This window comes from Gymnoscopelus microlampas, assembly GCF_963454915.1.
Source record: "Gymnoscopelus microlampas genome assembly, chromosome: 12".
Taxonomy (NCBI): Eukaryota; Metazoa; Chordata; class Actinopteri; order Myctophiformes; family Myctophidae; genus Gymnoscopelus; species Gymnoscopelus microlampas.
The window spans coordinates 37977024-38000887 of record NC_139949.1 but is presented as its reverse complement, the minus strand read 5'-3'; the positions used below and the strand labels follow the sequence as shown (position 1 = coordinate 38000887).

General features: G+C 41.0%; 1 protein-coding gene across 1 annotated transcript in view; it reads left to right on the top strand.

Moving 5' to 3' along the window:
• The window catches only part of rxfp2a (relaxin family peptide receptor 2a), a 126111-nt gene that overhangs the window by 57378 nt on the left and 44869 nt on the right, over positions 1 to 23864 (top strand). The window contains exons 7-9 of the mRNA XM_084073958.1: positions 16042 to 16113; positions 17846 to 17917; positions 21598 to 21669. Coding sequence (XP_083930084.1) covers positions 16042 to 16113; positions 17846 to 17917; positions 21598 to 21669 — 216 coding nt within the window. The remainder of the gene's footprint in view (positions 1 to 16041; positions 16114 to 17845; positions 17918 to 21597; positions 21670 to 23864) is intronic.

The following is a 23864-nucleotide window of genomic DNA, read 5'->3' as shown; positions in this document are numbered from 1 at the left end:
GCCGATATAGGGGTGATATGGTCATGCTTCTTAGTGTTTGTTAAAAGCCTAGCGGCAGCGTTCTGAAATAATAGAAGACAGGATAAAACTTTTTTGAACTTTAACCCATTAAGACCTGGAACTGTGTAATTTTTAGATTTGCGGTAAAAAGCATTATTTTACCCTTTGGGCTAATCAAAAATAGCAGATATACAAGCTCATAGCCGCGCTACGAGCTTGTAGATCTGCTATTTTTGAAAAATCGTGAAAATGTGTGCAAATCTTTTGAATATAAATATTTTTAAAGCGCACATTTCTAACTTAAACCTTTGGTTTTGGGGGTCCCTGGAACAACATATTTTGATGGGGATCCGCGGCCAAATACATATCATTTTGGGGGTCCTTGACATGAAAAAGATTGAGCACCACTGATATAGAAACATACGTTTTTCAGAATACTGTTGAAACTTTGGAGACATGTAGAATCGGCTTCAGGTCTCAATGGGTTAAAAGCCCAGCAAATAATTGAAGACAGGATAAAACTTTTTTGAACTTTAAACTTGAACTCTAAACCTTTTTGCTAAGCTGGACAAGATACGTAGGATTTCAATTCTAAGATGAGTTTGAACAGGCTGTGAGAACAGCGGCGAAGTCTGTCCCTGATGATACTTTCAGCCTTGGGTACCCATCGCTTATCGTGTATTGTCCTGGAGGGAGCGAAGCTCACCTCCTACAGTACGATGCGCTGAGCTGTCTTCAACCACTCTCTGCAGAGCTTTGTGTTCGAGGACAGTTGTTCTTGGTCCGTAAAACTGTAAGGTCAGGGAAGTGGGACTGGGAGGCATAAATCTTTCTAAAAAAATCCTTGAAGAAAATAAACATGCTGGGGACGTTCTTGTTGCCAATGATAATGTTTTTGACCCTTCGCATGTACTGTGTGACAAAACAGAGAGTCTTTGAAAATAAACCCTGAAGAAAGTAAAGACAATATTACTGAGATGGACACATACTGTTAAGTCCGCAGTACGTAGAAATGAAAGAGATAATGGGAAAAAGTAATACAAACTATATCCAATATTATCTCGCCGTTTGTCTTAGCATATTGCTGCTGTCGGGCAGAAACCTTGTAGCCTGCCCGACAGTATGTCCAAAAACATTGCTTTTCAGGAAATGAACAAAATACCCGGCAAATAGATCCAATGTAGTCATCATTTAGTCACACGCTCTGCATATAATACTTTTCATTATAAAACTCACAGACACACGTAACCATTTTAAACTTTTACTTTAAAAACCTTTTCAAAGCAGCAAAACTAGCGGATCCACAAGCTCACAATGCGTCACATCACCACGTGTTGTGAGCTTGTAGATCGGCTATTTTTCAATACTGTTGCGCGACACTCTTGTACACCACACCTGTAAGGCAAAGTAGGGCATTCATTTAAAAGAAATGTACTAAAACATAAACCGTTTAATTATGGAGGTACAAGTTTTCTGCCCAACAGAGAGACGATATTATTATTACTTCCACCGGAGAAACGACTGTCAGGAGCTCATAAAAAGATAACCACTTAAGGCTCACTTCAGGTGAAACGCTGTTTAGCAATTGCCTAGAAAAGTACAGCAGTATCTAAAGCTGAACATTGGTTTAAAACTCTGTCCAACATTGTAGCCTTGGGCAAACTGACTGATGTGTGCAAGCGGGAATATACAGAGCTTTTCTGAAGTACAATTTGTTGAATTTAACAAGCATCGCCTATCAGGAGGTGTGCTGAATGCTTGAAAATGGAAACGTTGCAATATATATAATATACAGTATATTATGGCTATTTAAGTTTCATAAGGATTGCACTGTATTTCTTTTATTCTTTCTTCCTCTATACTTATATATACTGTAGAGTACATTATGTGTAACTGTGAGGGTCTTCATTTTTTTTAAACCTAAATCCTACATATAATTAAGGAAACCTCTGTCGACAGGATCTGTCTGTTCAGAATCTGTCTGTCCTGCCCGGTTCTCCTCAATGGCTGGAGCAATTGGTTTGTATTTGCACACGGCCATAGCTTATTGGCATATTTGTGCTAATCCGGAGATTCGGAGTTTGGGCTATGAGAGCTATCGCCGCCATGCTTGCAGCCGTCGCCATGGTTATAGCGCCCCAAGCTATGGGATGAATGATCAAACTGCAAACTGCGCACGGGCACTGTTACACAGAGAACGCTGCAAACTTATAAAGGACTTTCATTCATTTACGTGTCCACAGACACTGCATTTCATGAGAGGGAGGGCACTTTGGCTATGATCTTAATGCCACAAGCACACAGATTCACACGCGCAATGTTCTAATCCAGGTGTGTGTATGTGTGTGTGTGTGTGTGTGTGTGTGTGTGTGTGTGTGTGTGTGTTCGCTGTGGGCGCGTGTGTGTATTCGTTGTGGGTTCGCGACTGGTCGCGCGCATGTGTGTGTGTGAGTTGGAACTATTTATGAGGGTGTGTGTGTGTGTGTGTTCGCTGTGGGTCCACGACACGGCGACGGGACGTGCACGCGCGTGTGTTGGAACTGTTGCAGGTACCAAGTAGGCTACGAAGTCACTTTCCATCCCTAATATACTGTCTGTGCACAGCGCATAACCCAAACTGCACATACTTAGGGTGCTCATATCCCCGGACGGTAGTGATGCGCAGGAGAGGACTGCATGACATGAGATGTGTGAGGGCAGGCTGAACAGCCTCAGGCAGGAAGGAACTGGTCCTATAAGCACCAGCATCCTCCTGACAGCTTCCTATAAATCAGTGGTTTGGCTAGAAAACATATAACTGACTAGAGTCTAAGATATGGCTAAAGTCACCCATACACACCCATTGGAAATCTATGTGTCTGATGATCCAACAGCGTTCCGGCTGGTGTTTTTTCCGACGGCGTTGTCAGTGGTGCGTGTGTGTGTGAGTGATCCCCAACCCGTGTTTTATGACGGGCTTATCATGAAGGGAAGCAGCTGGCTGCCCCACGCACACCTCTCTCCACTTCTGTAAACTGAAGGAGACGGGGGGAGAGAGAGAGAGAGATAGCTAGTGGGAAGTGGAAGCAGAAAAAATAATATTTTTACATTGCATTATTACAACCCTTAAAGTGATAGTTCACCCAAAAAATGATCGATTAGTCACCCCATGGAGACTTGAATTCATGTTGGGTTTTTTTTGCCGACCCGTTACCCGCAGGTCGAGTCAAGATTTCATAGGCAACTAGACGCGTCGCAATTCAGGGCAATTGCAGAGTGTGGTTGCGCCGACGCGAGTCGCGGATCGCTGCCGTCGGGACTCGAGGAATACGCTGGGAGGAATACCATCAGAGGCTGCGCCAATTACATTGTCACATAACTCCTGAGATCACTTGCGTTTCATTTTGAGAGGATTGATCCCCCCAACATAAGGTTTTTGCATCAAACGGTTACAGTTTGAGCATTTGTGGCGCCCCCTATGGATCAAAGTGGAAATGCTTTTGGGGATTTGTTGAGTAAACCACCCTTGACATGTGATTCAAATTTGGGATTGACTGGACGTTTCGTTCGTGATTTGTGGCCTTTTTTGTAAAACGGGCCCCTTCCGCTAACTTTGGAAGCCATTTACGGACGAACGGTATGGACTATCAAAATTCTGTTTCCGTCCAGATTATCGCATGGGTCCAGAGATCATGTGTACCGATTTTTGTGAAATTTGGACAAAATATATGGGAGGAGGAGCTAAAAGTGTGTTTTGAAGAAAATTCAAAATGGCGGAAAATCTATCCAGACGCAAATGGGCGTGGCCTATATGGGAAGTTGCCTAATGACCCAAGGAATCCAGGGGAAAATAAATTTTGATTTTACGACCTACGGTTCAAAAGTTATAGGCCAAAACGTAAAGGGGGCTGTTATAGCGCCACCATGAGGCCGATTGGTTAAATTATTTTCATAATAATTTCGGACAATATTATGAACCTTTCCTCCAAATCTAGTAACTCTAGCTCTTACGGTTTCTGAGAAAAAAATACTTGAATTTGAGTTTTTTCACTTTTACATTAAAGTGGATGGGGAAATTTAATGCACTAATAAATCAATATCAATTAAACTATTTAACCAATCTCTTAGCCCTATACACGCGCACGATTCCCGATTTAGACGGTCATTTTGATATATGGCACAACATTAGGGGATAAAAACTGTGGGAGGAGATGCGGCTGAAAGTATTGTTTATCTATAATAATAATAAAGTGTGAAGATAACTATAGTCTGGTTGCCCTGTTGGGCAACCACACTAATTATGCGGTCTGCAGGTGTAGCGGGTTGACACCACTCTCACACGCAAAAAAAAGAAAAAAGACAGTTACAGAATCGCATGCTTAATAGGCCTATTCATGTTCTAACTCTATCCATGTTCTATCCTGGTGTTTAAAGACCTAATGCGATAGGCCTTTTGATCATTTCATTTGTCGATTGTTTAAGAATACTCGATGTTGTCGAGGGGAAAGGCTTCCGTGAGCTGATGGCATTTCCAGAATAAGCCGTGCCCTGTCGTCAAACAATGACAGCGCGGCGAGAGAGAGAAACGTACGCTGAGGTAACCGGAACGATCGCCCCAAAACACACTCGCCCCCATTTTTACTGAGGTTACGTGTAGGAGTACGTGGTGGTGACCGTTCCCAGGTCGCCGGATTTGATCCGGGGCGACCGTGTTTCAGGGCGAGCACCTTGCTGAGGTTACAAAAAACGCTCTGTAAGATGTTATAAAAGTTTATATGAGGCCATACAGCTATATATTGTTGTCTGAGCTATTATGATGATGATTATCTTCTTTTTTTTCACCGCGGGGGGGGGCGGGCCAAGTCTTTGATTTATATATTGTTCTGCGGGACAGGTTGGGGTGGGTTATGAAAAAACCCGACCCGCACATCACTACCGGACGGGTATAGACTAGTATAATATCATTTTTTAAGACATACAGTAGACAGACTCGACGTCAGCAAGGGCATGCGGTCACAACGGGCTCCTAGTGCCAAATCAACTGGGTTCAGATATGAGCCAAGTCTCCTGAGGGTCTGAAGCCTGTCCTGGACAGGGGTTATTTCATATTGTGTACTCCCTAGTGCAGATAGTGGATATATACAGTGTATTTGCTGCTTTGTACTGTGTTGCATTTATTTATGTTATTTATTTATTTTATATTGTGCACTCAGCCCCACAGGCAAGGGCAAGGCTCTCCCTGAATGTGCTCAGAGAAATAAACACTTGAAATGAGATATTTAATGAAATGTATTGACAAGCTAAGTCTTAGGGGAAGAACGCAGACAAACAGATAGCCAGGAGTGAAGGAAAATAATGCCAGAGCACGCATGAAATGTCCTTCAGCTATTGTTTATATTTTGACAACGGCAACAACGAGAAAGAAGTGAGTGTTGGTTTGTTGAGTGTTCTACTAACATTCTTTCTACTTGGAGTGGATGACACCCAGCTGACAGAGACAGAAAGTAGTTTTTCTCAAAAGGTTTCATATATAAATATATATAAATACTACAATTATTTGAAATGTTTAGTTACTACAGTAGTTACTTTGCGATGCGACGCGTTGTGAGCTTGTAGATCTGCTATTTTCAAACATTTTAGTACTTTTACTTTTGGTACTTTAAGTACATTTCAATATCAATACTTTTGTGCTTTTGTCAATTTAGAATTCCGGACTTTTACTTATAACAGAGTACTTCTATATTGCTATAAGGACCCCTAACTCAAGAATCAAGAAGCAAGGTTTTGTTTGTCACCACTTATAGGTACAAAGCTATAGCAGCAATAGTAACACAACCCTCATCTCCAAATATGTGGTGCCAGGGGACACCCACAAGATTTGTGTTGTTAAAACGTGTCACAATAGATCACCGAAGTCTGACGTAATTTACACATCCTACCTGGGTCGCGTTTTTTTCCCCCATTCTGAATGGTTTGACTCACATGGATATGAAGCATGAACTGACGGTGAGAAAACGCTAATTAGACACTAAACGCCGACCGAATTAGTTACATTTTCGCCAGAAACGGACCAAGAAACAGTATCAAATATGAGATATGAGAAAACCTTTTGTATCAATTTTTTTTAGGTTAAGGGCCATTTTTTCATAGATTGACTCACCTACAGACTAGAGTCTAGCATCTGTCTAAAGTCACACAGGCGTGCGTTTTACCCATACACACCCATTGGAAATCAACGTGTCTGATGATCCAACAGCGTTCCGGGGGGGGGGGGAGAGACAGAGAGAGAGAGAGCAAGCACGCGAGTGGGAAGTGGTAGCAGAATTTAAAAAAACATCTTTTACATTATATTATTACAATGCTTAAAGGGATAGTTCACCCAAAAAAATATTGATTAGTCACCCCATGGAGACTTGAATTCATGGGGGAAATAAATTGGTCGCATTCCTAATGGCATTTTGGGGGTGAACTAACCCTTTAAGTGTGTACTCCAACCCTATCCTACACACACTCTGTATAAGCAGACATACATTTTATTTAGTGCAAATATCTGAAAATAGTTTTTATTTTCATGCACTCTTTCATACTGTACATGTGTTGCAGCTTTGCTCATTTGCTCTTGACTTTAGGTACAGACATGCAGTACTCGCATACCCACCCACTGGACTTAGACTAAGAAGGATTATTCCAAGTGCCAGTGGCATCTTTTTATGCACTTTTTATTCATGTGGTTACTGAACTATTGAAAAGTTTTACTCTAAGCCACAGAAGGGAGAATCTAGTTGAAATTCTCCTGCAGACAGAGACGTCTTGAGAGCAGGCACGTGCACACATAGACATGAAAGGGGGCTTGAGCACCTTCCTAGCCTGTGTTATTAAAGAAAAACGGGCGACAATGGACAAAACTTCATCGGCAAAAGTGGCCGTCTTCAAGACGTTTTGGCCATTATCTCTGGAACGGGAGGTCCAATCTGCTCAGTTCAAATCTTGTTGGATTCGTGACTTTGAGGACATTAAGTACGCAATGACACCTTTTTATTTTTTTGGGGGGTTTTCTGGCCTAAAAGTATGGTAATCGGGCCGGCCGGCAACAGGTGCCCTTTTGAAATTACAGCCCCTGCATCTCCAAATCCCTCCGCATGTCCCTGCCTGAGGGCATACCATAGCATCTCATGGTTTGAATGAAGATTTTGATCTAACTTATGTTCTTCTAAATTGAGGTGCAATTGTGTCATTGATAATGTTGGTTGGGACTATTTAACCCATTAAAACCGGTGAAAGCATCTGTGTCATTTGACATCATTTTGCATCACAATCTTTTAACCATAATTGGTTACTTTGGCTATTCAAAAATAGTAGCTATGCAAGCTCATGGCACGCCACTTTGTGCAGCACTATGAACCTGTTTAACTCAAATCTTTGCTTACGGAGGTCCAGCTAGAACAAAATGTTTTCAGATGGGGGTCCGCTGCCAAATACATATCAGTTTGGGGGTCCTTGACATGAAAACGTTTGAGCACCACCAATATATACATAAGTATTTTCAGATAACTGTTAGGATTTAGACGACATTTTTAGAATAAACCTCAGGTCTTAATGGGTTCAGGCAAATATTACAGTATGGTAGCGAGCTATACTGGCCCCCCTCCTTTCCCACCCCCAGGCCCCCCTGCACCAAATATGTTTGGCAAAAATAGCTGATCTACAAGCTCACAACCGCTTGTACTGTAGATCTGCTGTTTTTGCTGAATCATTGCCCCCAGAATAGGGATGCTAGGGCTCATGTGGTTAAATCAATAAATATGTGTTTGTTGTTATACTTAATTGTTATTGATATCTTAATTAAGTATCTGTGTAATAAGCAGGATAATGAATAGTGAGGCAGTCATTATTAGCATATGAATAGGGCTGTCACAATTACAAATTTAACTTGACGATTAATTGTCATTCAAATAATTGTGATTAATGATTTAATTGTGTGTTTGGTATTGAATATTGGAACATTAATACAATTAAAAATTCTGTTTGCCTTTTAGGCTTCCTAGATATGACAAAGGCTGACACAGGCTAATCTCTGTACAATGTGTTCTGTCTCATTCTGATGCAAATTCAGCCCATTTTCCATGTATTTTTAGGTGACACATTCAAAGCTGAACATGATTATTCTGGTGCAAATTCGGACCGTTTTTCATGTATTTTTAGTTGACGCATTCAAAGCTGAACGTAATTATTTTTGTCCCTCAGCATGTTTGCCTTCTCTGCCACTGTGACCATAATTTATGAAGCTGACTATTATGTCATGCTTACTGCTGTAAGCATGGGTAGTTAGATCTCTGTACAATGTGTTCTGTCTCATTCTGATGCAAATTCAAACCGTTGTTTGCCTTCTCTGACACTGTGACCATAATTTATGAAGCTGATTATTATGCTTACTGCTGTAAGCATGGCTAGTTAGATCTCTGTACAATGTGTTCCGCCTCATTCTGATGCAAATTCAGACCGTTTGTCATGTATTTTTAGTTGACGCATTCAAAGCTGAACATGATTATTTTTGTCCCTCAGCATGTTTGCCTTCTCTACCACTGTGACCATAAGTTGTCAAGCTGATTATTCTGTCCTGCTTACTGCTGCAGGAGACCGCAGACGCACCATCGCACTTATTAATCTCTGATGGCAAAATTTATCTGGTTGACGACATCATGAGAACGCGGCCACGCAATATCCTACTAGTCTTACCATCTGATGAAGAAGTACAACATTTTCAAAAGATTTTGTACTTTTACTTTTGGTACTTTAAGTAAAGTTTGATACGTAATTTTTACTCAAGTACATTCTGAATTCCAGACTTTTACTTGCAACAGAGTACTTCTACAGCATTATTGATACTTTTACTTAAGTAAAACATTTGAGTACTTTTTTTCCACCACTGACCTCATTGAACACGATGTTCCTTGCCTGGATCCATTGGTGCGGTTCATCGGGACTCTGAAGCGCGTCTTCATAAAGCAATGGTTCTCAAACATAATGGGTTCCCCCAGGGTTCTTTGAGTGGGTTCCAAATGGACTCTTAACGGGCCTGCATGTTCTCTGAGAGTCGTGGGGGTCCTTGAATTTAAAAAAAAAGTTTGAGAACAACTGTCGCAACGGAAGATGTTGATACTCAGGGTGGGGTCTGACTCTGAAGTCGTATTCTGGATCAGGCTGTTGATGATGGTTTCTTCATAGACAGCCTGGAGTCTGCATGGGGATCATGTCTGACTCTGCTTGATTTTCATCATTTTCATCAAATCGATTAATCCATTACGACCGGGAACTACAAGCTCTATGAGCTTGTAGATCTGCTATTTTATTTATTTTTAATCGTGAACATTAAGTGCAAATATTTGAATATATAAAGGGAACATTTTTAACTCAAATCTTTGCTTCTGGGGGGGTCCCTGGAACAAAATATTTTCAGATGGGGGTCCGCGGACAAAAAAAATTGGGTGGTTCTTGACATGAAAAAGTTTGAGCACCACTGATATAGCAAAACAAGTTTTTCAGAAAACTCACGATTTAGAAGACATTTGTAGAATCCCCCAGAAGCAAAGATTTGAGTTACAAATGTTTGCTTTAAAAAAGATTTGCACTTAATGTTCACGATTATTCAAAAATAGTGCCGCGCTACGAGCTTGTAGATCTGCTATTTTTGAATAGCCAAAGAAATCTAAAAATGACTTATTTTTCTCTGTCTAAATCATAGACTGTAAAAAAGAATGGACAAAGCCACTCCTCTGCTTTCTACAGAACGAAAATGAAGCCGATAGTTCAGAAACGTGCATTCCTCCATCGTTAATATATACAGTTGGCCACGCCGGAACTCAAACGCTATTGGTTGAGACCAGACACGTGACCAGCGAACCGGAAAACAACCCCCAAAAATGCTATTGGTTGGGTAGCTTGTCAATCAAGAGTAGTGCGGGGAATGAATGCTATTGGTTGTGTAGGTTGTCAATCAAATCATCCCGCCCCTCCTGGAGCATAGCCTACTTTATCGTCAATTTTAGAATAAATGGGACCATAATTTAGCAAAACGCATATCATGATGATTGAAAGGAGACTTTAAACTAGCGACTGGAAGCATATAGAATTTATGACAATTTTTATTACGGTAAGAAAATCTAGTCTAAAGTTTGTCAAAAACCCAATCACTTGCGTTAAAATAAATTCTTTCTGACACTGCAGGTCGGCGCAGGGTAAAACAGTGCCTCACTCTGGCCATTCATAAGCTTCCGTGTTGGCCTCATCGTAAATATCCAAGCCTTGCCCCTTGGTCTAAATGGGGTAAGTTCACAGAACAAAGTACAACAGCATGTAGGGCCACAGACCGTAATGGGTTCCGACTTCCGACCTCAGTCAGTGGACATTTGAGGTAATTTCTGTTGAAGGCTAATCTCAATGTGCAATGTGTTCTGTCCCATCCTATTGTCCCAGGCTAATTAAAACTGATTTGTACGTATTATTTTAGTTGACTCATTCAGGGTCATAATGAACATAATTATTTCGTCCCTCAGTTTGCCGTTCCTGCTTACTGCTGCAGGAGACCGCAGACGCACCATCGCACTTATTAATCTCTGATGGCAAAATTTATCTGGTTGACGACATCATGAGAACGCGGCCACGCAATATCCTACTAGTCTTACCATCTGATGAAGAAGTACAACATTTTCAAAAGATTTTGTACTTTTACTTTTGGTACTTTAAGTAAAGTTTGATACGTAATTTTTACTCAAGTACATTCTGAATTCCAGACTTTTACTTGCAACAGAGTACTTCTACAGCATTATTGATACTTTTACTTAAGTAAAACATTTGAGTACTTTTTTTCCACCACTGACCTCATTGAACACGATGTTCCTTGCCTGGATCCATTGGTGCGGTTCATCGGGACTCTGAAGCGCGTCTTCATAAAGCAATGGTTCTCAAACATAATGGGTTCCCCCAGGGTTCTTTGAGTGGGTTCCAAATGGACTCTTAACGGGCCTGCATGTTCTCTGAGAGTCGTGGGGGTCCTTGAATTTAAAAAAAAAGTTTGAGAACAACTGTCGCAACGGAAGATGTTGATACTCAGGGTGGGGTCTGACTCTGAAGTCGTATTCTGGATCAGGCTGTTGATGATGGTTTCTTCATAGACAGCCTGGAGTCTGCATGGGGATCATGTCTGACTCTGCTTGATTTTCATCATTTTCATCAAATCGATTAATCCATTACGACCGGGAACTACAAGCTCTATGAGCTTGTAGATCTGCTATTTTATTTATTTTTAATCGTGAACATTAAGTGCAAATATTTGAATATATAAAGGGAACATTTTTAACTCAAATCTTTGCTTCTGGGGGGGTCCCTGGAACAAAATATTTTCAGATGGGGGTCCGCGGACAAAAAAAATTGGGTGGTTCTTGACATGAAAAAGTTTGAGCACCACTGATATAGCAAAACAAGTTTTTCAGAAAACTCACGATTTAGAAGACATTTGTAGAATCCCCCAGAAGCAAAGATTTGAGTTACAAATGTTTGCTTTAAAAAAGATTTGCACTTAATGTTCACGATTATTCAAAAATAGTGCCGCGCTACGAGCTTGTAGATCTGCTATTTTTGAATAGCCAAAGAAATCTAAAAATGACTTATTTTTCTCTGTCTAAATCATAGACTGTAAAAAAGAATGGACAAAGCCACTCCTCTGCTTTCTACAGAACGAAAATGAAGCCGATAGTTCAGAAACGTGCATTCCTCCATCGTTAATATATACAGTTGGCCACGCCGGAACTCAAACGCTATTGGTTGAGACCAGACACGTGACCAGCGAACCGGAAAACAACCCCCAAAAATGCTATTGGTTGGGTAGCTTGTCAATCAAGAGTAGTGCGGGGAATGAATGCTATTGGTTGTGTAGGTTGTCAATCAAATCATCCCGCCCCTCCTGGAGCATAGCCTACTTTATCGTCAATTTTAGAATAAATGGGACCATAATTTAGCAAAACGCATATCATGATGATTGAAAGGAGACTTTAAACTAGCGACTGGAAGCATATAGAATTTATGACAATTTTTATTACGGTAAGAAAATCTAGTCTAAAGTTTGTCAAAAACCCAATCACTTGCGTTAAAATAAATTCTTTCTGACACTGCAGGTCGGCGCAGGGTAAAACAGTGCCTCACTCTGGCCATTCATAAGCTTCCGTGTTGGCCTCATCGTAAATATCCAAGCCTTGCCCCTTGGTCTAAATGGGGTAAGTTCACAGAACAAAGTACAACAGCATGTAGGGCCACAGACCGTAATGGGTTCCGACTTCCGACCTCAGTCAGTGGACATTTGAGGTAATTTCTGTTGAAGGCTAATCTCAATGTGCAATGTGTTCTGTCCCATCCTATTGTCCCAGGCTAATTAAAACTGATTTGTACGTATTATTTTAGTTGACTCATTCAGGGTCATAATGAACATAATTATTTCGTCCCTCAGTTTGCCGTTCCTGCAAATGTGACCATAATTTGTCGAAACTCATTAGCCTGTCATGCTTAATGCTGCAGCAGACCACAGACGTGCCATTGTCACGGTACTTATTAATCTCTAATAGCAGTATGAAACTGGTTGATGACAGAACACGGCCACACAATATCCTGCTAGTCTTACCGTCTGGATGAAATCTGTGTCCATTCCCATAGTACGTCTATTTATATGTTAATTAAAAATATGCATTTGACCTCAGTGATCAATATATTATGTAAAGCTATAATCCATAATCTCTCAGGTAACAGCTTTCCAGTGTGTCCCGCATTCCAGCAGCATTGTTTTTGTTTAGTTTTTACCTCAGCAAAGGTGGGCAGCTGTTCAGTAGAGAAGGCTTGTATAATATCCCACCATGCTTTATTAGTCTAATATATTATTTGTTTATTGGTGTGTGCCAATAAAAAAAGTGGAAATGTGAGTACTCTGCCCTCCATTGATTTGAAATTTTGGATGTGCTACCTTTTTGGGATTTTTAAAATTCATTTTGATATCGTTTTTCTGTGACATTAAGCTATTTCACTCATGTTCAACTGATCCATCGCGTGAGCGACTCGCTTGCCAAATAAACCAAATCCACCGCGATTATGAAGCGTTGTAGGCTTGTAGATCTTTTCTTTTTGGACGAGCGACACATTGAAGTTGTATGCTTTCAACACGGCAGATTTTATTTCAGCTTGCCTATTCCGGTGTTGCCTTATGGTATTAATTGGGCGTCGGATAATACAAATGGGGCATACGTACATGAACGCGCATTTGATTTACAAACAAAGGTGGGATTCATCATCTGATACTTCTGTTATTGATACTTTTACTTAAAGTAATACTAGGTAACTTTTTCAGCAAAACTAAAGTTAAATTGTATATCTTTTGTGAGTGGCAAATCTTTCACAACACCCACTCCATGAATTTCACCCCCGAAAGCCTTTTCTATTATATTTTCTTTTGAAACGGTGGCTAGGTTGGTCATTGCCGCGAAAATGACGTCATCCGGCCGGAAAACGGAAACGGAAATGCAACGGTTTCCTGTTTGGCCAGGAACTACCGCACCAGTTTCCTGTTTGGCCAGGAACTACCGCGCTAATAACAAAAAGGAATCTCACGCTGTTTTTAAGAGATTGTAGGATTTGAAGATCGAAAAACAACAGAAAAAGAAAACACAGCTCACGGTAACTAAGAGCGGTTTCACATTGGGTGCGTTTGAAGCGAAGCGTTCCTCCTCCGTTCCCGAGTGCGCTTGGTTGGCCAGCATTCACACTGGCCAAGACTCGAGACCATTTCATTTAACAGTAATGGTAAATAGGTGCCTCATGGGGGCGCTGTGGACTATGACGCTTTGGGAGAGCGAATGTCATTCACAGAAGAAAAGTCATTCTAGAGTGAATAATAAAGTTTGACTGTGTTCCTGACGTTGTCTTGAGTTATAATAACAACAGATCAACAATACACAACCAAAGCAGTGTGTGCACTGGTCTTTGAAACCTCGAAATGCACTGTCGTCTGTTAATATGATATTGGCGTCACGGACGCATCCTTTGTAATTTAGCAGTGACGTCACGTCACGGACTAATCCTTGGTGTATTTATCCTTACAAATACGTTCGCCACACATGTGTTTTTTGTTTATTATTTTTCACGGCTCGCGCTACTCAAACACTAGCGGGATTATTATTTCTTGTCAACATTCAAGTATAACTATGAGAAGGTATAACCCAGCTAAAATAATGTGTCATTATAAAAATATATAAATGATATATGATTAGCAGTCCACTTCCTTCTCTTGGTACGGATGGATTCACACTGCCGCGTTCCGTTCCCGACTCCGCAGCAATCGGACCCGAGACTACCTCCCGAGGTGGTTTCGAGTACGGAACGGTGATGCGTTACGGGGAACGGTTCGCTACGTTCACACTACAACAATATCAGCCAAGTGGTCCAGGGTGCGCACCCGGGACCATAGTGTGAAACCGCTCTAAAGCTCCACTGGCTAAGAGAAACGATCCACAGATAGTATAAAACAATTAAAAGAACGCTTTTTGAAACGCTTCCGTCTCGCGGTGAAAACAAATGGAATTTAGGGTAACGCAGGAATAAACGAACGGCCTGCAGTGACGGTAATGACCAGCAGAGGCTGCTAAAAATCGTTATTTGTGGACCTGCATTGTATTACTTTAAAGGAGCATTTCACCCCTGGAAGAAACTGCAATCACTCAATGGTAATAGTATTTGTAGTAGATAACAGTAGCACAATTTAAAATTTGCACCCTATGGCCAGAAAAATAATGAAATCTGTGTGTTTGACTAGGTTTTGACTGGACTGCTTATTACTACAATGACCATAATGCTTTTGGTGCACTGCCCCTCCTTGTGGCAGGGGTGGTTCGGTGTGGGTGGGATCTCCAACAACAACGTTGAAACAGCATGGTAGTGTTGCCATGTCTGCTTATTATAAGCGGCTTCTTTCTAAAATGTAGTTGATATTTGGGCTTGTTTCCAAATGTTTTGATTGTTGTTTAAACCAGTGGTTCTCAAAGATGTTCATGTATTTTTCCACGGACCCCGATCTGAAATTATAATTTGTGCCAGGAAGCCCCAACCAAATATGTGTTGTTAAAACGATTAAAAAATACTCCACATTTTGCACTTTTTCCCCTCAAGATTTTTTGGAAAATAGCAGATCTACAAGCTCACAATGGGTAACATCGCAACGTGTTGTGAGCTTGTAGATCGGCATTTTTCAAATATATAATATCCCATGTCTAGGTTTAAAGTGCTCTTGGCTTAGTTATCTTCTTTTGGGCTTGTTTTCATAGACCTGGTTTCTTATTTCTTTCACAATATCTGGCAACACTGGAAGTCAGTTTGTTTACCGTCTCCACGTTGTATTTGGATTCTTTCACGCTTGCGCTTATGAAACACTACACAGGATTATTATTTCATGTCAACATTCAAGTACAACTATCAGAAGATGTAACTCAGGTAAAGTAATGCGTCACTCTTCAAATTTAACAAAAGGTCCGCGAACAAATGCGCAGTTTGGGCTGTTTTCTGTGTTCTCTGGCAGGAGGGGGGCGGGGGGCTGCCCGCTGGCTGCATGACGCGTCGAGACAACATGTAGTGCGGAAAGGAATGATGTAACATCTCGTGACGTAAATAACGTCACGAGATGTTCGAAGATTACTATATATCTCAAAACACAGATCATACACAAAAATAATAATAATTGAGTCCTAAACTTCATTACCATTGGGTCAGTTTCTTCCAGGGGTGAAATGTCCCTTTAAGTAAAACATGTGAGTACTTTGTCCACCACTGCGTGCGCATGCACACACACACACACACACACACACACACACACACACACACACACACACACACACACACACACACACACACACACACACACACACACACACACACACACACACACACACAATGGTAGAGTCTCAAATGAAAAGCCATTGTATATCATGTTCCCATCAGGTGATGAATTGCTGCTTGTTTTTCGCTGCCCTTCAGGTTTCTTCAGAACAACAGTGTGCAGTTGATCAGTAGCCAGGCCTTCAGTGGACTCTACAGGCTCAAGAGGCTGTGAGTACCCTGCTTACCTCAGCAGTAGACCCATCAATAACACACATAAAACATTTATTAAATAAACCTTTATTTTGTCACTGTCGGGTGGAAAACCCTAACTTTTCAGGAAATGGGTAAAAATAAGAACCTGTGTTGCAATGAATCCACTGTAGTTATAATATTATAATACGTTTCATTATCATATATTTATGAAGCAACCATGAACAAAAGATTCATGAACAAAAATCCTGCATTCTGCTCTTTATCAACAGCATCAGTTTTATTCAAATTGACATAAAAAAACTGATGCTGCTGAGCAAGAGGCAGAGTGCAGGATATTTGTTTTTCATAAAGGTTTGTTCATGATTGCCTCATCTGTCACTGTCCAACGCACCCGCATCTGAACGAAGTGGATATGCGAATATTTTCTTATTCATAAAAGAAAATCAGTATTTCCAAACCCTCTTCCTCAGACTTTGGCTCTAAATGTCATCTTTGGTGGTAGCTAATAAAGATTCATGCCGTTGGAGGCTGGATCCAGTGTGCGGACTTTCTAAGTGTTTGTCTCTGCCCAGCACCTGGCTTTGGATGTGCGCACAGGCAGTGGTGGAAAGTAACTAAGTACATTTACTTAAGTACTGTACTTAAGTACAATTTTGAGGTAGTTGTACTTTACTTGAGTATTTCCAATTTCCAATACTTTAACTTCTACTCCACTACATCTCAGAGGCTAATATTGTACTTTTACTCCACTACATTTATTTGAAAACTTTAGTTACTTGTTACTTTTCAGATATAAACTATGATATAATTAAACATACATTAACCACTTTAGCCCTATTTTATACCTAGGCTATTTGAAAATAGCCGATCTACAAGCTCACAACGCGTCGCATCGCGACGCGTTGTGAGCTTGTAGATCTGCTATTTTCAAATATTTAGTACTTTTACTTTTGGTACTTTAAGTACATTTTGATGCCAATACTTTTGTACTTTTACTCAAGTAAATTTTGAATTCTGGACTTTTACTTGTAACAGAGTATTTTTATATTGCAGTATTGGTACTTTTACTTAAGTAAAGAATTGAAGTACTTTTTCCACCACTGCGCGCAGGGCGCTTTATTCACTGTTTGCTCAATATTTATAAAACCCACAGACAGACGTAACCACTTTCTCTTTCAACACTATTGCAAAAGTAGCTAAAAAAGCAGACCTAACAAGCTAACGCATCACGATGCAGGGCATTGTGAGCTTGTACATCGGCTATTTCTGCTATTCTTTTCCGTGACTGTTGTACGACGAAGTCGCATACTACGTAATACAACATAAAAAAGTTGTTTTATGGAGATACAAGGTTTCTGCCCAGTAGCGAGATGTATTATTATGTTGTGGTTTTGGACAGTTAGTCTTTTTCCCAATGAATCCTATCTTTGTCATAATATGTGAACATTAGTTGTGTTTATCGTCGCCGTCGGGCAGAAACCTCCTATCATCATATTCTAAATACAATACTAAGTACTATAGTAAATCAATAACCTTGTTGATCATGCTACAGCATTAAAAGTAGCAAATCCACAAGCTCGAAACGCGGCACGAAGCGACGCGTTTCGAGCTTGTAGATCTGCTACGTTTGCTACTTTTGAATTTGAAACCTGAAAAGCAACAGTTTTGGACATGTGAGGTTCCACCCGACAGAGATGATATACAATGTTGTCTGACTCTATCTGATGTAATGTTGTGTGTCTCCCAGGCATCTGAGCGATAACCTCATAACCCATCTGAGTCCGGGTGTGTTCAGTGACCTCCACCAATTACAGTGGCTGTAAGTAGAAAAGACGCTAGGCCGCTGTCTCCCAAGCGTATGGGCTCGCAGACCCATGTTTTGTCGCGGACCCGTGTTTATGGCTAGCGAGTAACTTCCCTAACCCCCCCCCCCCCCCCCCCCACACACACACACACACACACACACACACACACACACACACATTTTCTCCAGTCTAACTTTCCTCGGAAGGAATTAGGAGTTACAGTGTACCCCACCTTGTCTGAAAGGTGAGGGACAAATAAAATGGACATAATTACTCCTAACCAGTGGTGGAAAAAGTTCTAATTTTTTTTTACTTAAGTAAAAGTATCAATACTGCAATGTAGAAATACGGAAGTCCGGAATTAAAAATGTACTTGAGTAAAACGTAAAAAGTATTGGTATCAAAATGGACTTAAAGTCCAAAAGTAGAAAGTAGTCATTATGCATAATGTCCCATTTCACAAGTTTTCAAATGTATAACATTTATACAAAATCTTTTGAAAATAGCAGACTTACAAGTTCACATGCAACATATTGTGAGCTTGTAGATCGGCTATTTTCAAATGGCCGAAATGTATATGGGGCTGAAGTGTAATCAAAATCTACAAAGTAACTAGTAACTAAAGTTTTCATATAATTGTAGTGGAGTAAAAAGTACAATATTTCCCGATGTAGTGGAGTAGAAATAAAAGGCGTTTGGAGGCGTTTTTGGCGAGCGCTTGGCGTTTTCAGCTGGGGAAGAAGCAAGGCCCGTTAGCATGAGTCACATTCACAGACGGGACACATTTCCCCAAGGGGACAATAAAGTACATCAAATATCAATTGTCAAATATAAATAGTCACAATGTGAATACACATAGGACTCATCACTTAAACCCGAGTTGACTGGAGTCCCCTAGGGGTCTATTAAGTTTAAACTAACTATCAAAAATCACACGGTCACAATGAGAAATACACAGAGCAGTCATGGGCTTTTCATAACGATGTGTTTCATCGCGTTGTTGTGAAAGGCCTGCAGACACTGCATGTCCTTTTTAATGTGGCCAATATTCCTGGAGGATTTTCCATCTGGAACAGAGAATGCCCAGACCCATGAAACCACTGGGGCTTGAATTGAGGCCTTGTCTGTTTTCACATAATCTCTCACAGATTCTCTGCTAACAGCAGAATCTGGCTTGAGTTCAGTGCCGGGTTAACGGAAGAGTGCTGCAGCACAGGACACCAACCTGGGGGGGGGGGGGGGGGGGGGGGGTACCAAACGGCGGGGGGGGTACCAAACGGCGGGGAGAAAGTGAAAGAAGACTTAACTATTGCCGCAAGAGCGCCGAAATTTAGAAGCAAAGGCTGCTGAAGGAGTACTAAATATATACAAAAATGAGCAGCAGACAGCGACAGACGCCGACATCAATGTTGTCATTATTACAGGCAGACAGCTTTCTAACAAGAACGGCAGTGTGACTTCTAACAAAAGGCATGGGTTTCCGAGGCTATATGACTTCTGACACGGTGCACAGTTCAGCCTGTCAATCACTGGGACAGAGCACACGCAGCGCAGCGGACCTCGGCACATCAGAGGCAGAGGCACAGCTGCAAAGGGCTTGTTAATTGATGGCTGAGAACCGCCGAACAGCCTGGTCAGTCACATTGAAAAACAAAATGAGTATACATATAGTATAACACAGTTGGGAAAAGGAAAGAATCACTCCTGCTCCTTGACAATAACCAATCCTACTGTGTGCATTCCGTACACACGCACACACACTCACAAATAATGATAAAAATCACACCCTGTGTGAAGGTAGCGGCGCCTTTGATACATTTTGTCATCGATATGTGTTTATAATGTGTTTATAAACACACGTGTCATGTGAAGCTTGACCAATCACTTTGTTGACGGGTCTGACCAATCAGAGCGTTGACGGGTCTGACCAATCAGAGCGTTGACGGGTCTGACCAATCAGAGCGTTGACGGGTCTGACCAATCAGAGCGTTGACGGGTCTGACCAATCAGAGCGTTGACGGGTCTGACCAATCAGAGCGTTGACGGGTCTGACCAATCAGAACATTGACGGTGAACACGGACATAGTCAGGTATAGAGCAGGATCCGCTCTATACCTAAAGGTATAGAGCCCAATCAGAACGCTAAAAATAATTAAAATCAAATACAAATGCGCCTTTGACATCTCCCGGTGGGCATCTACTTGTGTGACTGAAGTCAACTTTTGGTTTAATCCATTCAGACTGGGAAAGCATCATTTTAGATATCTTTGGGCTATTCAAAAATAGCAGATATACAAGCTCTACGAGCATGTAGATCTGCTATTTTTTGAAAATGTGTGCAAAAGCATCAAAAAGTAGCAGATCTACAAGCTCAAGCTACTTTTGCTATTTTTGAATTTGGAATCCTGAAAAGTAACAGTTTTGGACATGTGAGGTTTCCACCCGACAGAGACGACATCATGGCCATGTCGGACATCCAGCATCACGTTAACCACTTAAAGCTGCGATCCATAACCCTTTTCAGTGAATAAAATGTTACTTTACATACTCTACCAATCTGTATGGTTAATGCAATATAACTGACACAACTGCAGTGGTTGTATTTGGTCACCCTGCTCTTCTATTGAGTCATCTATATACAGTGGTCGGGTAATAATTATTATTATTATAATTGTTGTTATTATTATTATTACTATTATCATTATTACACACCTAATTCATGAAGTGCTTTTCAAAACATAGTTACAAAGTGCTTTACAATAATAACATAGAATACTGCCCTAAAAGGGTAAAAGTGCAATATATTCTCTGACAAAATCATAGACTGTAAAAAATAAATAAGGGAGCCGTGTCTTCACCCGTTGGTTTATACCGAGCGGTTTTGAAGCCACTGATGCGACACGCTGTGAGCTTGTAATACGCTTCTAAGCCTGTAATTATGTAAAACATGATGTGAAATGTTGCGACTGTAATGGGTTTTTGGAAGATAGGCAGGTGCGCTTCCTCTGGACACCCTCATGAGCAGTGGTTTAAACTTAAAGTAACTACTGTAGGTACATTTACTCAAGTAATATACTTAAGTACAATTTTTTTTCTACACATCTCAGAGGCAAATATTGTACTTTTACTCCACTACTATTATTTGAAAACTTTAGTTACTTGTTGCTTTGTAGATTTAAATTTTTGGTTACAAAACATACATTACTCGCTTCAGCCCTATATACATTTTGGCCATTTGAAAATAGCAGATCTACAAGCTCACAATGCGTTGCGATGCGACGGATTGTGAGCTTGTAATCTGCTATTTTCAAAAGATTTTACACATTTTATACATTTGAAAACTTGTGAAATGGGACATTCTGCACAATGAGTACTTTCTGCTTTAAGTACATTTTGATACCAATACGTTTGTACTTACTCGAGTACATTTTGACAGGGTATTTTTATATTGCAGTATTGATACTTTTACTTAAGTAAAAAACGTGAGTACTTTTTCCACCACTGCTCACGAGCAGGTGGGTGCTCAGCCACAGCAACGACTAGTGAGAAAACGTTGCCACGAGGTGGAAGTGGCGGCACTCCAAAATAATAATAATTTTTGCTTGTGCCCGAAACGCGTTGGCCAATAAAGAATGAATAAGTGAGCCTTTGTCTTGTAATCCTGTAATGAGTTTTTGTTTGTTTGTTTTACCAGGATGTTGGATAACAACCCTCTAACAAGGCTGTCTCACGACACCTTCCGTGGACTCCAGTCTCTCATGTTCCTGTGAGTGTGTTGCCCTTCTTTTGACATTTCCAAAGTATTTCTGTGTTACTTAATATGTATATCTGTGGTCATATTTTTTGAGGATGGAACCGTTAGTCATTTTAACCACATGAACCATTGCGTTCCCCATTGTGGTAATGTCATAGTATGCGAGCATGTCTAGAGTATATGTCATGTGTTTTCTTTTAACTTTCAAATCATTATAAATCAAATCAGTACAGCAGTCATGATGTTGTTGTCAGGAATGCAGAAAGACTGAACCCAAATGCAGAAGCCACAAGCAGAATCGTTTCAATTCACAGATTTATTCAGCAGTAGTTCAAGCTTACAGCCAAACGTAGGTAACACGCAGAACGTGCAAACCTTTCAGAAGCATGAAACAACAAGCACGACTCTCCAAGGCAGATCACAGGAATGACAAAGTACTTACTGACTGTGTGTGTGTGTGTGTGTGTGTGTGTGTGTGTGTGTGTGTGTGTGTGTGTGTGTGTGGAATGAGTCCAGTCTTATAGGCAGCAGGTTTATTAGAGCAGGGTTTCTCAAAGTAGGTGCCGTGGCACCCTAGGGTGCCGTGACACCAGTCCAGGGGTGCCTCAGAATGTTTTGATAATATTTGGAATTGATCCATATCACTTTTGGACCTACACCAAATCTCTTTGTCAAAAATAGCCGATCTACAAGCTCACGATGCGTTGTGAGCTTGTAGACCTGCTATTTTTGACGAATATACCACCCAGAGTGGTTAAACGTCAAGTATAGAATTATTTTCAACCTGCCCTAATGGAAATTGATATTCTCTCAAGTTTTCCTCGTGACATACTGCATCTTAGGCGGAAATATTTACATTTTTAAGTTAATATGACATAAATGGAGGGTTCTATAAGTAAGTAAGTAACAATGTAATTCAGGGGTGCCGTGGATGAAAAAGTTATTTACTTTACCCATTCTGAATTCCCATAGACGTCTTTAATATCGTGTCAAATAAGAACTGTGTTCCAAAAATAAACAAATGATCCCGGCGGTTTGACTCTTATGGATATGAAGCATCAACTGACGGTGAGAAAACGTTAATGTTACTTCCGCCAAATTAGTTACATTCTGTGACAATATCGCAGAGACAGTTTGTTTATTTTTGGACCACAATTCTTACAGCGGGCGGCAGTGGCTCAGGGGTAGAGTGGCCGTGTAGAGTGAACTGGAAACCGCAAGGTTCCCACTTTGATCCCGGGCTGGGGGGCTCCCCCAGAGTTAGTGTCGAAGTGATGAGCAGGTTGGTGGCTTGCAGGGTTTCCTCCGTCATCGGTGTATGAATGTGTGTGTGAATGGGTGAATGTAGGCTAATGCACAAACTATGTAAAGCGCTTTGGATAAAAGCACTATATAAATGCACCATTTACCCTTTACCATTTATATGAGACGATTCTAAGATGACCCAATGTTATTCTCCATAGCGAAATTACTTTACGACCCAGGGGATGAAGGAGTGCGTCAGGACTTCTGTACTCTATACTTATTTAACTTCATGCTGTGTTATTTTGACATCAAAACTGGACTTGCTGAAATGTTATGGCTACAGTTTAAAATAGATCTGCTCAGGGGACGCTAATTGCATCTCTTTCACTCCATTTCAGGCATCAGGGAAAGAGGGGTACTGATGCCAAAATAACGTTTGAGAACTACTTACCTAAAGTATATGTTCTCCTAATAATTTTCTCAAAAACGCATATTTTTCCTGACAATTTTGGGATATTTTTTTTTACACTTTACTATAAAGCCAGATAAATAAATCATGCTCCCCACCCCCACCCCCACATACTGCACACATTCCTAAAGTGGTTTTACTTGTTCTATTGCCAACGTTATACTTTTTTTATCTGCTAAAGTGGTTTTGCCTGTAGTTTTGCCAACTTTCGGGCATCTAGTACAGGCTGACCTCATGGGTGTCTGGCTGCTAGTGGAGGGAGGTCTTCGGGGGGGAACGTCCCTCACTGGGAGGAGGCCTCGGGGCAGACCAAAGGACCAGATAAGGGGGGGGGATTACCGTATCTCCACAGTCTGTCTGTCTCCCCTCTTAGAAGTGGCTAATGTGCCTCAGGAGAGGGAAGTCTGAGATAATCCGCTGGAGCTGTCACCCTTGTGACCCGACGGCGGATAAAGATGGATGGATGGAGTATTGCAAAAAAAAAAAAACATAT